Source organism: Thunnus thynnus, chromosome 18 (genome assembly GCF_963924715.1).
Source record: "Thunnus thynnus chromosome 18, fThuThy2.1, whole genome shotgun sequence".
Taxonomy (NCBI): Eukaryota; Metazoa; Chordata; class Actinopteri; order Scombriformes; family Scombridae; genus Thunnus; species Thunnus thynnus.
Window position 1 is genome coordinate 21,976,221 of NC_089534.1, and position 15,926 is coordinate 21,992,146.

The following is a 15,926-nucleotide window of genomic DNA, read 5'->3' on the forward strand; positions in this document are numbered from 1 at the left end:
TAGGAAAGAACATAAACTGTTTTTGTTTGCCAGATTTGGGCAAAAGAATAAATGAATGAAGCAAACTTACTTTCTGTACTGCAATATCTTAGAACAGAGATATTTTAATTACTCATAAATTCAGACAGACTTGAGTCCCGTAACTGGTTTAAACTGACAAGTAGCACTGGCTTTATGAGACATTAATAGCATCTTAAAAAAACAGTATAATTCATTCAGTCAGGTTTTTTCAAAAATAAGTCTCACATTTGTCAAAGTAATGTCTGCAAATGGATCCACGGTGTCTGCACTCATTGGCTTAAAGGAACATTAGTACCCAGTTTTGAAATATGAGCTTTGCTTATGGTTACTCCCACAATTTAGGAGGCATTGATAATTTGATACTTAAAAAAAACAGACAAGATGTAGCCAGTTATATATATCTTTATAGGACTTATTTACTTTATATGACTAATTTAATTCACTAGAATGCCATTATCTTTTCAATTATGTAAAAATTAATGAAAATTATTTTAAATTTGTATGCTGAACAACATGGTGACAACATTTTATCCAGTGAAGTTGGTACATTTTAAAACTGCTGTGAGGTACATCTGGATGGATCACCGTCAGATTCGCATTTGCACTTGAATGTGCAAATCTTTCCCATAATCCTTCACTGCACTTCCCCAATAACCAGAGTTATGTTACAAAGCTGCTTTTGCTTTTCACCTTACTGACATTTCCTTTGCTTTAAGTGCTTAAGTGCCCCAGTGCCTAATCTCCCATCATGCTATGACACTCTTCTATCACACGCTGTGTGATACTGGTCGACTGCAGCACTTGGCCCTCGTCAGCTTTTGGCCACATTTTTCATTCTCACGTTTTTGATTTATCCTCTACCCTTGTCTTGCCTTGTCCTCGTCCTCTCATCCTGCTTGTGCTATCCAGCGGTATCATATCCTCCCAGTTACAAGAAGACTCCACCTCCTGTGCCCCCGCGCACCACCACCAAGCCTCTTATCTCTGTAACAGCCCAGAGCAGTACAGAGTCCACCCAAGATGCCTACCAGGAGGGCAGACATCCACGGGGTGGTCTGTGGACCACGGATAGCCTCGGCCGTCCCATCTACAGCTCCACAGACAGCCTGGACAGCACCAAGGCAGTTACCATGGCCATGGAATCAGCAGCAGGCAAGAGGCTTGCGTCTTTGGGCAGCCACACCTCCGTCCAGACATGTGACAAAGCAGTGCTGGTGTCCAAAGCCGAGGAGTACCTCAAAACCCCACGTTCCTCTATTGGGATACAGGTAAGAACATAACTGACCACGTCACTCACTGCTGCTCTCTTTTTAGTTACCACATTCTCATACTAATTACACCAATCTCATCTGTCTTCTTCTATCCTGTGCTGGCTGAAAGGATAATTCCCCCTTTTCCCATTTTAATAATCAGATTAATATGTATAAGAGCTGTCTAGTAAAATCCAGTCACAGTAAAACCATCTTCCAGGTTTCACAGGAAAATCACTTTTAATCAGTCAAATACACTTTTTTATCATCAAAGAAGGAGAACACTACAGGGAAAATGTTTAATGTAGGCAGTTGTTTCAATTGTTTTTGTTCATTACATGACAAGAGGACTACGTTTCCCTACTTATTTCCACATCTCCAGGCATACAGAATTAAAAATTAACTGGTGATACAGCCGCAAATGTGCAAATTAGTTAATCTTGTCATTTTTTTCGTGGTGTGTGTTACAAATTCCCACATTTACAGTACCAATCTGTTTGAAGTACTCGACAAGGTTTTGGAGTCTTGTTGACCTTTTCTGCATGTCACAATGTACAATTACCTGGACAAGGCTTATTCAAAGAGACCTGTTCCAATTTGAATCCCCGCTTAGGGCAGCAGTGGAAAAGAGTAATTTAGGACCTCTATTTCTGCCTTTGATCCAGTTGGTGATCTGGATGCTTTGCCGCTTACATTTTTCTTCACCATTACCTGAGACAGCTGATAACAAAGTCCCCATCATATTACTGTCCAAAATAAATAGCTCTGCCATAAGATAAGGAGGTGTTAAGCTTTTTGTGCTAACGTCCGACTAACTTGAGGGCAAGTTTTCTCAGTTGTTAGCTCCAACTTTGGGCTGCCTGTGTGGACCATGTTAGTCCTGAATGTTGCCCACAGAAATGAATCCCTTGGGCAACTGAGTCAAATTCAGGAAAATGTGCCCAGTTGTTTACAGTTGACACTGTGCCAGCTGTAAACCTGATTTCCACCAAGCTGAAGAAGATCACCAACTTTGTAGAACTCTCAAATAAGCTATTGTTTCCTTTGTTTCAAAATCCTGCAATAAGGTTAGAATCTTATTCACCATTCTGTATCTTTATTACAGACCAATCTTGTCTGACTTCTTACAATTTTAGGCTCCAGGCAAGATCTGTATTGGATTTATTATTTTTTTTCTAAGGATGGGCGGGGACTAGCAAGTCATTCTCTGCCTGTAAGCCTCTCCTCTAGTCTTTGTTTAGATGCCTGTAGCTTAACCCATGCTTTTATGAAATAGTCTGTAAATAAAGAGCAGATGCTTGGAATTGGAAAGGACCCCCCCGTCAAAACCAGCACATCCACCAATCATGTTGCTAGCTGAAAGACAAAAATGGAAACTTGAATCCTGTGTGATAGGTGAGAAACTTCTATAATTTCTATAATTCTGTACATTTCAGTTGTGAATGGTGAGTTCTGCTATCTGTACTTACCAGGTGGAAACTGTGACAGACTCTGAGACTGAAAGTAAAGGCCTTCCTCAGTTCCATTCAATAGGTATCCAGGTGGAGGATCGAAAACGGTATGTGGCACAAACAGAGGAAGCACAGTGTCCATAACCCATGTTTTCAAATTTGTTTTTGCTTTATTCTTATGTATGTTTTCCTTTTTCAGTCTTTTTCAAGCCTAGAATTGTTCTCAAGTTTGTAAATCAACATTGTCATTGTCACTTACACATTTTTAGGCATGGGAGGTTCAAGCGCTCCAACAGCGTGACCACTGCAGTGCAAGCAGACATGGAGTTGGAGGGCTTTCCCTCCATGGAAGACAAGGGCCTGCAGTTCGGTGGCGGTTTTGGTCGCCACTCTGAGCCCAGCACGCCCACGCAATATGGGGCCATCCGTACGGTGCGCACACAGGGCCTGTTCAGTTACAGGGAGGACTACCGGCCGTCCAGCGGGCCCTCAAGCCCGCAGCCTGAACCCTGGCTGGTTGAACCCAGCCTGGAGAGCACCGAGACAGGCCGTGTGTCCCCCCTTCGTAGGGATGGCAGCTGGTTTATGCAGCTCCTTCACAATGAAACCAAGCGGCTGGAAGGATGGTGCAAAGAGATGGAGAGAGAGGCAGAGGAGCATGACCTGTCGGAGGAGAGTGAGTGTCTACGTTTATTGTCTGATGCCAATGCTTTAAGGATATGTGGCACAAAACTGATACATTATAAGATTTTTTTCTGCAGTATGTATACAGTAACTGTATATTCACATTACTAGAATTTAACTGAATTGGTAGTGAAACACGTCTTTTTTTAGGAATATATACCTTTTAGATCAAAATGTAGATAGAAATCTTGGCAATCAGAGCAGCCAGAATAAGTCCTTTACCTTCACTTGGAGCCCAAGTGAACATTCACAGTATTAGCTGTCATGTTGACTATGAAAACACTGAATCATGAAAGATATTTTGTGAGCAGATTGGATCTTTGTGAAGGACTGAAAGACATTGTTCAACATGTTGGCCTTTGCCAAGCTGTCAGTGATAAAACCAGAATCTCTCTCTCTCTCTCTCTCTCTCTCTCTCTCTCTCTGTGTTTGGCAGTCCTAGGAAAAATCCGGAGTGCAGTGGGAAGTGCTCAGCTCCTAATGTCTCAAAAGTTTCAGCAGTTTTACTGGCTTTGTCAGCAGAATCTGGTGAGTGATCAGTAACAAACCAACCTGTCGTAGGTGGTTATGATCAAAAACACTGCATAGGCTTACATGGTGTTAATGTGTTACCTAGAAGTATTACAATGGATCACGGGTAAACTTGTTGATGGCCTTCTCTTTATCTGAGCTTTGAAAAGATGCTCGGCCTGACGCTGCACTTGTTCGCCTTCCAGAAATAGACCACAGAGATCGATAGCGAAACAGTCCCTCTGCCGCTATTGACCCCACAGTAAACCAAAGGGGAATTCCAATTGGAAGCAGCACCTGTGTTGAGGCTATCCATTAATGCACAGAGGCAGCAGTTTGAATGGGATCTCAGAGTTTGAATAATGGACTGCCACACTGTCTCACTGTTTAGCCCTCATGTCACGTCGACTGGAAATTTATACCTTTTCTAATGCTAAGTACTCACAGAGTCAGCATATATCAGGAAAAGGTAGTGTCATAAGTGGGGATGTTTGTGGAGATACAGTAGAGAGAGACAGTGAAAGAGACAGGCAGGTACTTAATCACACCTTTCTAAAGCGTAGCAAATTTTTTAAATGAAATGCAAAACCTTGTGGAGGTGGTTGAAATGTGCCTGCCTGTTCTCTCACTGCCTTTATGTTGGTTTTTTTTTTGTGCTTTTGTGTGTATGTCTTAACTCAGAGTGTTGCTCTTTTTTGGATGGTTTTGGGGCGCACACGCTCCCTCTCTCCACAAAGATAATAGGATGATGAATTAAGTCGAACATCGGTAGTGACAAGCCTTAGATTGCCCTGAGCTTTCAGACGTGTTTGAAGAGAACGACTCCCTGTTGGACAGAGGGAGAACTGCATGATGTCTAAAAATAGCTCTGAAGGTGCTTTAAAGTTTGACTTGACTGACCTTTTCTTGGTCTGACTTCTGACTTCTGACTTCTCACACTCATTATGTGTTTGTTGTCTGTGGTAATGAGTACATGAGTGTGTGAGTTGCGCTTTGCGCTTCACACAACATCAGTAACTTGATAGGTAGAGTATCATGAACAGCAATGAGAACCAAAATTGCTTGTCATTTAAATTTCACAGAATAGTGATAGTATGGCAAAATGGAATTAGAATTCAATTATAGCCTAAAATGTACAAGTTTTCTGTATATGTGATGTTTGATTTGTCTCCTTTACTCACTTGTCATTCTCCAATTTAGAGCAGCAACGATTAGTCAATTATTTGATTAGTTGCCAACTATTAAACTAATCTCCAACTATTTTGATGGTCTATTAATCATTTTGAGTCATTTTTAAGAAGAAAATGGCCAAATTCTGTGATTTCAGCCTCTCAAATGTGAATATTTTCTGGTTTCTTTTGTCCTCTGTGACAGTTAACTGGATATCTTTGGGTTATTGAGGATATCACCCTGGGCTTTGGGAAACAGTGATCGACAATTTGCACACTTTTCTGACATTTTCTGGACCAAACAACCAAACCATTAATTGAGAAAATAATTGACAGATTAATAGATAATGAAAAGAATCGTTAGTTTCAGCCCTACCCCACGGCATATGATCATAAAAATGTGTTTTGTATTAAACTGTTGATCCAGCACACATTCAACTAACTCTGCTATTATTTAAAAAAGGTAATTTAAGGAAGTTGAAGGATGGACCCAGAGAACTTTCTCATGTTAGTTGAGGTTATGAAGCAGTGTTGGTGTTGTACTGCCACACAGTGGGGGAAAGGGTGAGGTGAAAATGTTGATGTGGCTAAGCATACCAGCAGCAATATTTAATATTTAACAATAAAGTAGTTTTAAAGACTTGCTTGGTAATTTTAGTCAAATATTTCTTTCTATTTTTCATATATTTAAACAAATATTTGTTACATTGCTGCAGTTTCAGAACAAGTAATACAAATCTGGAATTCTTTACTAGTACTGTTAGTGTTTAAATGTTTAGTAATCCTGCACATAACAAAAATGGGAAATCATCATTCAAAACCCCCCACTACATTTTTGTTCTTCACCTACTCACCCACCGCTTCTCCAGGACCCCAGTGCCATGCCCAGACCCACATCTCAGGACCTGGCTGGATTCTGGGACCTCTTGCAGCTTTCCATCGATGACGTCACTGCCAAGTTTGATGAGCTGCAGCAGATCAAGAGCAACCAGTGGCAGCTGGTGGAGAGCCCAGAGAAGAAGGTAAAAACTGTTTTTTTAGGGTTCTACACACTCATAATAATTAGTCTTAATGGTCTCCAGATGAACTTGTTCAGCTTTGGAGGAAACAGCATTTGCCTTCCTCTTTTAGGCTTGTGACCAGCAGGAGGTTGTTCATTCTTATCATAAAACTGCAGGGACAATATAAAGAGACAATATCGGTTCAGCTCAGGCAGCTAGTAGCATCTCCTAAAGTGCTTGTTTTTCCATTAAAATCATTGGATGTTAAAATAAGTCAATAAGTTGTTCTGTCTGTCTGATCCACATTGTCATAGCAGCCTTATATCTGTGGAAATGGGAGACAAAGTTATGCCACCAGCATCTACTGATGTCAAACCAGTTCTACAAATGAAAATTCATACAAACAGTATGATTTTGAGATTTCCTGTTGTCAGGCTCAACTAATGGATGAGAAAAACATGTAATTGTCACTAATACACTGTTGACCAGCATTTGAACTCATAGAGCACTTAAACTACCATTGTATTGATTTCATAGAGTTTGGACAGAGAAATGGGCAGATACACAGTACGTTTATGAAAGTCCAGTCAATTTAACCTCTTTATTTTTTATAGCATTTCTTAAAACAGATTTTGAAGTACATCACAGTACAAAATGAAAATAAAAACATGATTAGATTATTGACAGATGACAATACACAATTAATCAAAAGATAAAGCACATATATATAACATTTAGGATCTTAAACTATCCAGTTAAATCGCCCATATCCAGCAGCTTAAATGAAAGCACATTTCTACGAGCGGTGCTTGTGGATGAACGAGCTGCAGTTATAAAAAGAACATTTAGATGATAATGTGTTTTTTAGAGATAGAGAAGATCCTTCGGGGCACTCGGATAATTATCTTCATGCTACAGTTGTAGTTCGTGAGGGAGTTTTTTTTTTTTACCTCCAGCAGTTAATACGCATATTGCAAGCTCCATGAAGCTAAGCCCGAACAATGACACAGATGCTCAGTATTTGGCTTTTCTCCTTCAAGGCAGGCTTACTTTTATACCAGTAGAAAAGCTTATTCTGTATTAAAAAGTTATTGTATATCAGTGTGTTCAGATTTGTAGATTTTAGCCATTTCTATCTTCAGGTGACCTGCGTCTCCACGAGCTTTAATACCATGATACACATATGTTCTAGTGATTGTAAGAGTCTGTATATTAGAGGCTTACAGACAAATTTAGATGAATCCATACACTCTATAGTGAATAAAACTCCCCTGAACATTTAATTTAATCTGTACTCATTTATCATTTATCAGTTTACTTATGAATTTAACCACTATGGCAATGTTTCATCTGCTGGTTAATATTATACCTCATGCACTGAGCTGAATAAATAGTCTCTCTTGTTTTTCCATAATTAGGTAATATAAAACCTCAAAATAAAATAAAGCAACATAAAATTAATTACCAGAATGAAAATATATTGCTTTGATTGTCTAGATTTACCAGTTAATTTACAGTATATTCTGTTATGATAAAGGGCTTTTTATTATCTGGCCCATATCCACTAATAAACATTTTGAGTTACACTGTTTTGTTAGTATTTTTCTCCTGTGGATCAACTTGTTCTGTGGGATATATTGCTTTAATAATAAGTCCTGCAATTGTTAACCTTGTTTAATCTGTATCCTTAGGAGCGGAAGTGGCCACCACCTCTGCCAAAGAGGCCGGCCAAAGGGCGTGGTGGCGTGACACGGGAGCGCTCTCTGGACCTTCAGGACCGCCAGCGACAGGAAGCCCGCAGACGCCTCATGGCTGCCAAACGAGCAGCTTCTTTCAGACAGAACTCAGCCACAGAGAGGGCAGACAGCATCGAGATCTACATCCCAGAGGCCCAGACACGGCTTTGAGGTCCACGGATTTATCCTCAGCTCCTCTTGTCCACCTCCACCCAACACCAGCTCGTGGCGTCACATCCAGGCCTCCTCCTGCTGTCATCATTTGTCACTATTCGTCCCACTTTGTCATCTGTTGCCATTCTCTGGGTTGTCCCTACTGAAGCTACACTAGGCCAGATTTCAGCTGAGAGTGCATCCCTCATATGAGCCCAAATGACAGTGTGGCACTGCCATAGGGAAGTCTTCCCTGAGTGAGAAGCTCTACATTCACCAACTTTAATTCTTGAGTCAGGGGTGGTTGCTTCTTTACCCACAAGTGGTAAGTGATAAATTAGAAATTTAGAGTGAAGCCCAAACTGTCTCCAAAACAGCAAAAACTGGACACACCAGCGTTAGACCTTCTGCCTCTTTTCCCTGGCGTAATTTATGGGTGTTAAAGGTCAAAAAGTGTGAAGTTTCCTAGTGTAGCTTTACGCCCACAGTGGACTTTTTGCCACAGGTTCTGCGCCATGAGAATGAGCTGCTATTCCCCAAAATAAACATTTCACTTGGGATTAATTTGAGCAAAATTAATTCAAGTTAGTAGTTTTTTTTTCATCATTGCCATTACTGTTAAAACTCTAGTCGTTTCCATTGTTGCCATTGCCCCACTGTGAGTAAAGGTAATGCTATACTTGCCACATTCAAAGGGAAACACAAAGTGCAACTTTTCTAAAACGTCTCTCACCAGCAACAATGGTCTTGGGCTAAAGCATCCTGTGTTAAGGCACAGTGGCAGCACAGATTGGTTTTCCCCACAGAAATGTATCTTAGCAAGTTAGGAAATCCTCTGAAAAATATAAGGATAGTAAGAAATGTTTGACAGCATGTCTGAAGTGGTGCACAACTGTACTCCATACTATCTTTCTACCTACAGTAAACCTGCATCATCTGTCCATTTTTAACCAGGCATGCTGCAGCTGTTGACCAGTGTTGCTGACCGAGATCGGAAAAATATCGTTACAAATCCCAAACCATCATTTCAACATTTATTCATTTTCATTCACATACTACCATCCCTCTTAGGACTACACACTTTTAAGATATGTATGTTATCTGCTGCTGGATACATTTCCATTGCAGAACAAATATGAATTATTAACAAAAGACAGTTTTGCGCAGCCTGGAAGAGGTGACTGTATCAAACAATGCATTTTGCACCTTATAATATTCATGTTTGTATTTCCAAGGGAAATGTAGTTTATGAAGCTCATGTGATAATGTTGCAGTTGAATTGCAAGGACAGAAATGGAAAATTTACTACCGAATTTCATGTTACTATATATATAGTAGGTCATATAAATTGCACCTTGTGTTGTTTTATTTTCATTCCTTTCTGGAGGCATTCAGGCCTCTCGTAATTAAAATATTGTGATTCTAACACTTTTAATTATACTTACAGTATCTATCATATGACCAACATCACAATCTACAGTATACATTTAGTATAAATAGTTAAAACAATTGTGGGTTGATTTGACAGTACATTTGTCTTGCTGATTAAGGGGTGTTTCTTAGCTAACAGGAACCATTTCTCATAACACACTGCATTCGACCTTTTGTTCCAAGTGGCGCATAATGAAAACACTTCTGTTGTTATTTTAATCTGCTCATGTAGTCTAGGAAAGACAGGTGCAAATGACACTTTAACAATATTCAGTTACTATAGTAAATGGTGCTGCTTTTTACTCTAAAACTGTTGTCCTTTACCCAGTCCTATGTGCACGCACACACACACTCAAGGACTTTTTAACAGAGATTTATTAATATGTGACTTGACTTGACCAGTGACTTGTGGTAGATTGTGACTTTAGAAAAGATCATCTTTGCAATGCTTTTGCTCTCAGTGATTTAAATGAGGAGAAGGTTTTATTATTCAACTTCCTTTCTCACATGCAAAGAAGTCAGAGATATTTATTTATCAAAGGGGAGAGATTACAGGCTTTGACATTCCACCAAACTTAAAGTAAAATATGCCCAACCTGAGCCAAGGGCATACTGCTATAGCTAGCTGAGCATACTGTCCATATTGTATACTACACCAACAATAGGCGCTTTCAGACCAAACAGTTCTGAGGACTCCCTGAGAGGAACTACCACTGGGGAGCTCCCCCGAGAACTACATACCTTCAAGGGCTTTTTTTCTGTTTGCATTTGCACCACCGATAGGAACGCTGAAGTGACATAAGCTGGCCCGTGGTTGGTATAGCAGCATCACTTCGGCGCAAGATACAACAATGACAAGATGGAGGATGTTGTGACTCAATAGAACCTGGACTTCATAGTTGGTCCATTTGTTTGTATTTTGTTCCATTTTTTTAAGGCTAACATTAAGAGCTGTTGTTTACACGGATAACGTTTTAGCACAGGTTTTTAAAAATGGCGGCTGCCAATCACTGTACACTTACGTCACTCAAGGTTCCTCTTGTGCTGGGAGAGTACCTACCCTGAGGTAGGAGCTAAAAAAGTCCCTCAAGAACTACGATCGTTCCCAGTTCCTGCAGTGCAGACACAATAAAAAGGGGGTAGTTCCTCCAACGGTTCTTAGAACTATGAAAAAGTTCCTCCAGTCCGAAAGCGCCTAATGATTCCCAGACATTTGAAATACACACCCATCCATCCTCATTTGCCAATCTAACCCCTGCTAATTAAAACAAATGTTGACATAGGGCCACTATCATTATGCTGCAGTACAATTTTAAATGTTTCCCATTTTATAAATTAGAATGGCACTCAGTAGGGGAGAGCAGTCTGTGTACTGTAAATACTTGAGTGAGGCAGTGAGATGTACTTGTCGGGAATGAATATACGATGGGCTTATTTTGCTTGCATTGAGGCTTTTATGTGTCTGACCAACAGTTGGAGTATTTTACTTTGTGACTTGTGTACATCAGTGCTAAATCTGAAACCCTTACCTTTACCAGACGGCCTTAACCAAAACACTCATGAATGTAGAGCCTCTAACGATGCAAAAAAAAAAAAAAAACACCCCAGGAGATGCGCAGATGCTAAAAATCCAACTAAAATTGGACAGGAGACAAGTCGCTTCCAGACTTTTTATTTTATTTTTGTTAAACTAGATCTAGTTTTTTTTTTAAACTTAATTCTTTTTTAAAAATTTTCATTGGTTTTTAAGATGAAACATGAACAGAAACAAAAATAATAGAAGACACCAAGCCAGGTCACCAAGAGGTAATTTCACACACTGACTACAGGTTTGCTGTATGTTAAAAGTTATTTCCCCAATGTTCAGAGGAATAACAGATGTGTGTGATATTACAGTGAAATATTGACACATACAATTGTATCTCTCAAAATAACTTTTCTTGTTTCATTGCATTTAAAATCTACACTTCCAGTAGAATTAATTCAAACAGGTTTGGGGAAATAATACAATAAATCCATTCAAATAAAATAAAAAGCAGCGCTGGCCAATTTATCTTTGCATTCGAATGGCAATTACCTAGATTTCTTTCATTCAGGTTTACATTAACGCAGTAGAAACCAGTTTACATTCATACACATTAGTAAATATATTTACTTATTCCTAAGACTTATTCCAGTTTCCTCCAGTCGAACCTTTGTCTAGTTTGTCAGTTTATTTAAATGTATTACTTTAAGGATTTTATACCGCAGTATACAGTAAATTGGAGGCCTTGGGATTAAAGAGAAGAATAATTTGCCTGGAAAATCAAGTGCATTATATAATTACAGAAACTGATAAGATGGCAAGGGCTTAATTTGAAGTTCAATCATTTATTTAATTCACTTAAAAAATACAGTATCTCTTTCTATTAAGGGGCTTTACCTCCAACATTAACACACCAGTCACCACATTTCAAAGGATCCGACAGATGTTGGCTGATTCCACCTAATTACCCTCATTAAACAAGAACAAGCGTTTTTTAGAGTTATCCCAGTTTATTAAGCTGTTTCATCGTCAAGCTCTCTCTGAAGAGGAGGTTTGCATCATTTTCTATTTTCTTTTTTATCCTTCTTTTCTTCCAGAATTTGTCGTGAGGAACAAACCAACAATGTCCTCTTTTCCCAGTACAATTTCATTGAGCCTATATACAGTCTGTGGTGAGACCTTTTACACTATAGAGCTTTTCTCAAGTGAAAAATTTCACACTGTAGAGTCAGTCGAATTACTTTTCTTTCACAATTATTCTCTTTATCCGTTCTACAGTGCACCCTTCACAGAAAGTAACACATATAGTTTTTCTACAAAGTGAAATTTACCCTGTAACCTTCTGCTTCTCGCCTGTTCAGCTAGTTGCATTTGGATATTTTGTGAGAAGTCTTCTTACCAAACCTCTTACTAGAAGTTGTTTGGGGGTTTTGTTTGCATGTGAAGTACCCATGCAATTTTAAAGGGAGCATCACCATTTATTAATGTGAAAATCTGACATAACTACTGTAACTAAGTCTAGTTGAACATGGTTACTGTAGGAACGATTCAAGACTGGCTTTACTGAACACCTTTACCCAAAAAAGGATTAAACCTAACAGATTTTGGTCCTGACTTCACTGGTGTTGGACAAGAACACATCTGTTTTTGTGGGCCATTTTTGTCATGCAATCCACAACTATCAGCATCATCTTTTGTCTAGATGGAGAATACTGTTAGCTTTGAAATATCCAAGTCCTCATTTCTTTCACTTTTTGCACCCTTAGTTTTCCCCTCAGAGGGACTAATTACAGTTTTCTTGCATCATGACAACAGTTGATGGGCTACTTTAACAATCTAACTGCTCTTCCACCAGACTGAGAGTCATGCAAATCAAGTCTACGTACTTCCCGCAGACTGCATACTGTGATTCCATCATGTGTAGTACTTGACGATCTGGTACTCAGTAATATCAATCCAGGCTTTTCTAAAAAAAAAAAAAAAAAAAGAAAGAAACTACCTATTCAAACAGAGCTTTTTGTCTTTTTGTAGCTTTTAATTCAGATTTTATGTTGCTAGGAATTTCCTTGCAGGTTGTTTGAATAGATTTTAGTTTTCCAACCAGTAGGCATGAGTAAAATCTATAAAAGTGAGGCTAATCCCCTAATTTATCTCTCCTGCTTTGGTTATCTAGTCATGCTCTAATTGAATGACTGAAACCAAGCTAAAGAGAGTAAACAGGAGAATACTGGTCTATCGTTGGCAGGCAACCTCACAGTCACTGGCTTAAATGAGAAAATGATGTCACTTCAGCTGTTTTTGCACCGATCAGCTATCAGTAAGGCTGATATCAGAAATTAAGATGTCCTCAGAAGTCACAGGGACACCGGTCGCTGCGTGTTATCTAGAGTTACAGTATGTGTGACATGAAATACACACACAATGACATCAGATTTATAGACATTCAGCAAATGTGTTTTTGTGGTATCATGTGGGGCTATTCTATAATCATGGTACCATTTTCTTGTTGTTGTATACTTTAGGATTACTCATCATTGGCGCACCATCTGTGATGAAACCCAAATATATTCCTTTTTGCGTCTGTGTCTGTTTATTCCCACCTTGCTATGAGGGGCTTAGGAGTTTGGCAACTATGTACATGACAAATCCTCAGGTGCCTTACAGTTTGATGCTCATAGAAATCTGTGAGTGAATGTTTTGGGTTGAGGTATGTGAAAGGACTGCAACACCTCTTAGAGTGCAGGTTTGTCCATAAAACCATTACAAAGGGCTGGAAACTGGGCTGGGTCAGACTGCAGAATTTAAAATGAATTTACATTTAACTGTAATAAACTTCAGCACAATACAGTTTAGAGGATATCAAAGGATGATTTGCTAACATCCTTTTTATAAATATTTGGTTCAGATCACATAATTCTGCTATGATTCACCATGATGCAGTTACATTTTTTCTGGTTTTCACAGCTGACATTTAACATAATTTAAAAACAAAGTGAATCGTAGAAAATTACTGGATATGACAGTGTGATTACATCACCTCAGAGTGCATGTCACAAATAATTTATCTGAAGGTCTTTCTCTACTTTTCCTCCGAGCTGTGATATTGTAATCTTGTGATGTTTTTTTTTTGCCTTTTTTTTTGGCATCTACATCTACAGAATCTGGAGACTGACAAAACTTGACCAGCCAAAAAGTGCAATAGTGTTTCATACAACGACAGGCAGGCTCACCTACAGCTATTTACCTCATGGTTAAGTGTTTTCTCAAACATGGTATAGGAGTAGTTGTAATCTCCGCAGGAACACTTTGTCATGCCTGTGTGTACTATGCAGCAGTACTTCTGCGGGGCTGCAGGGCTTGCAGGCCCCGCTGCAGATCACCTTTCATTTACAGAGCACTGGAAGCGCGCCATCCATCGTGCTTTACACTACAGGAGCAAAAACGTGTGCTGTCATTCTCATTGAGTACATGCCACAGCAACACTGATGTATTCAGATATATGGTTCATCCACAATCACTTAGTTACTTTATGCTGATTTAAAAAATATATATATAATATAGAGAATAAAGAAAAAGTCAGCTTTCAGTAATAAAAGTTCCTTTTCCAGGGTCAGTTTTTCCCTGTTTAGTCACTACTCAAGACATCGGTTTATGCTTTGTACAACACAGTTTGCAGCACCAATTTTTTGGAGTAACATCGATTAATAGTTGTCCTCGAGATTAACCTCAGAGAAGTCTGTATAGGTGCTCAATCAATCAACTTCTCTCCTTGTACTTTTCCTAAATTTGCTTTTTTTGTTTTTTTATTTGTTTATTCTGACAATCAGCACACACCAAAAGCATCAAATACATACACACATACACAGAGACACACGCACTCATCGTATATCCTCAAGACAGAGCCCTGAGTTTCCTATATACGTATCTTGAGGATCTCTTTACAGTCTTCTTGATTGAGACTCCATTAAATTCTTCATTGGAAGCTTTTCTCCTTGTTTCTGATACAGTTGCACTGCAAAGATGTCTTTCTATTGCTTGCTCCCTCTTCTCATAAATCATGTGACTTTTGAGTTTTGACTGTTTGTCACAAGCCGAACATCAGTCGTTATCAAAGATGTGACAGTTGCGTGAGTTTTTATTTACCATATTTGATGTTGTGCTTTCATAAACAGTGGGCTTTACGACAGTGTATCTGCTCTGCTAGCAATAACCTTAATTTAGATGGTTGACTTGTCTGACAAACCTAAATCTGAGGGATGTTATAGCACTGTTGAGGTTGTTGTTGAGCTGCTTAAGGAAATAGTTTGACATTTTGTAAAAAACACATATTTGCTTTCTTGCCAAGAAGAGTTCGATAAATTGATTGATACCACACTAATATCTGTCAGTTAAATATGAAGCCACAGCTAGAAGCTGGTTATCTTAGCCATAGCATAAAGAATGGAAGCATTGAGGCACTATTAAAGCTCATTAAATAATAACATGTTATATCTTGTTTGTGTAATCCGTACAAAAAGTGTAAAGTTGTGGTTTTATGGTGGTTTTTGTAATATTTGGACAAAGCCAGGATAGCCCCGCCTTATTTTTTTCCCACCCGCAGTCTGTGAAGACCTGCCCAACTCTGCCTCTGACTGGCTGGTACTCATTGCCTTTGTTGGTTAGGTTGGTCAGGTTTAAGGCATCAGACATGAGGTGATTGAGGTTAGGGTAAAAATATCAGGGTCAGAGCCAATCAGAGGCAGAGTAGGGGCGGGTCTTTGCTGAAAGTGGGTAGGGAAAAAAATAACACGTTTTTCCCCCCGTTCCACAATCTTTATGCTAAGCTAAGCTAACTCCGTCCCCTATAAATGATGAATTCCTATGAATTACCTTTTCTGTCAACATAATGAGAAAATGTTGTTAATTAACAACTGAACGTATGAGTAAAATATTTCTTGACAGCTTATTTCATTTGTTTTATGGCAGACTGCCCGATCTTGCAGTACAATATCTGCC

At 39.1% G+C, this 15,926-nt stretch overlaps 1 protein-coding gene across 1 annotated transcript; it reads left to right on the forward strand.

The window, feature by feature from the left end:
• The first annotated feature begins 1,056 nt into the window (after positions 1–1,056).
• Positions 1,057–15,241, forward strand: LOC137169157 (disks large-associated protein 2). The gene is made up of 6 exons (XM_067572177.1): positions 1,057–1,289; positions 2,744–2,829; positions 2,992–3,398; positions 3,843–3,934; positions 5,955–6,107; positions 7,778–15,241. Exons 1-6 carry the CDS (start codon positions 1,152–1,154, stop codon positions 7,991–7,993), a joined length of 1,092 nt encoding a protein of 363 aa, XP_067428278.1. The 5' UTR covers positions 1,057–1,151; the 3' UTR covers positions 7,994–15,241.
• Positions 15,242–15,926: the final 685 nt, after the last annotated feature.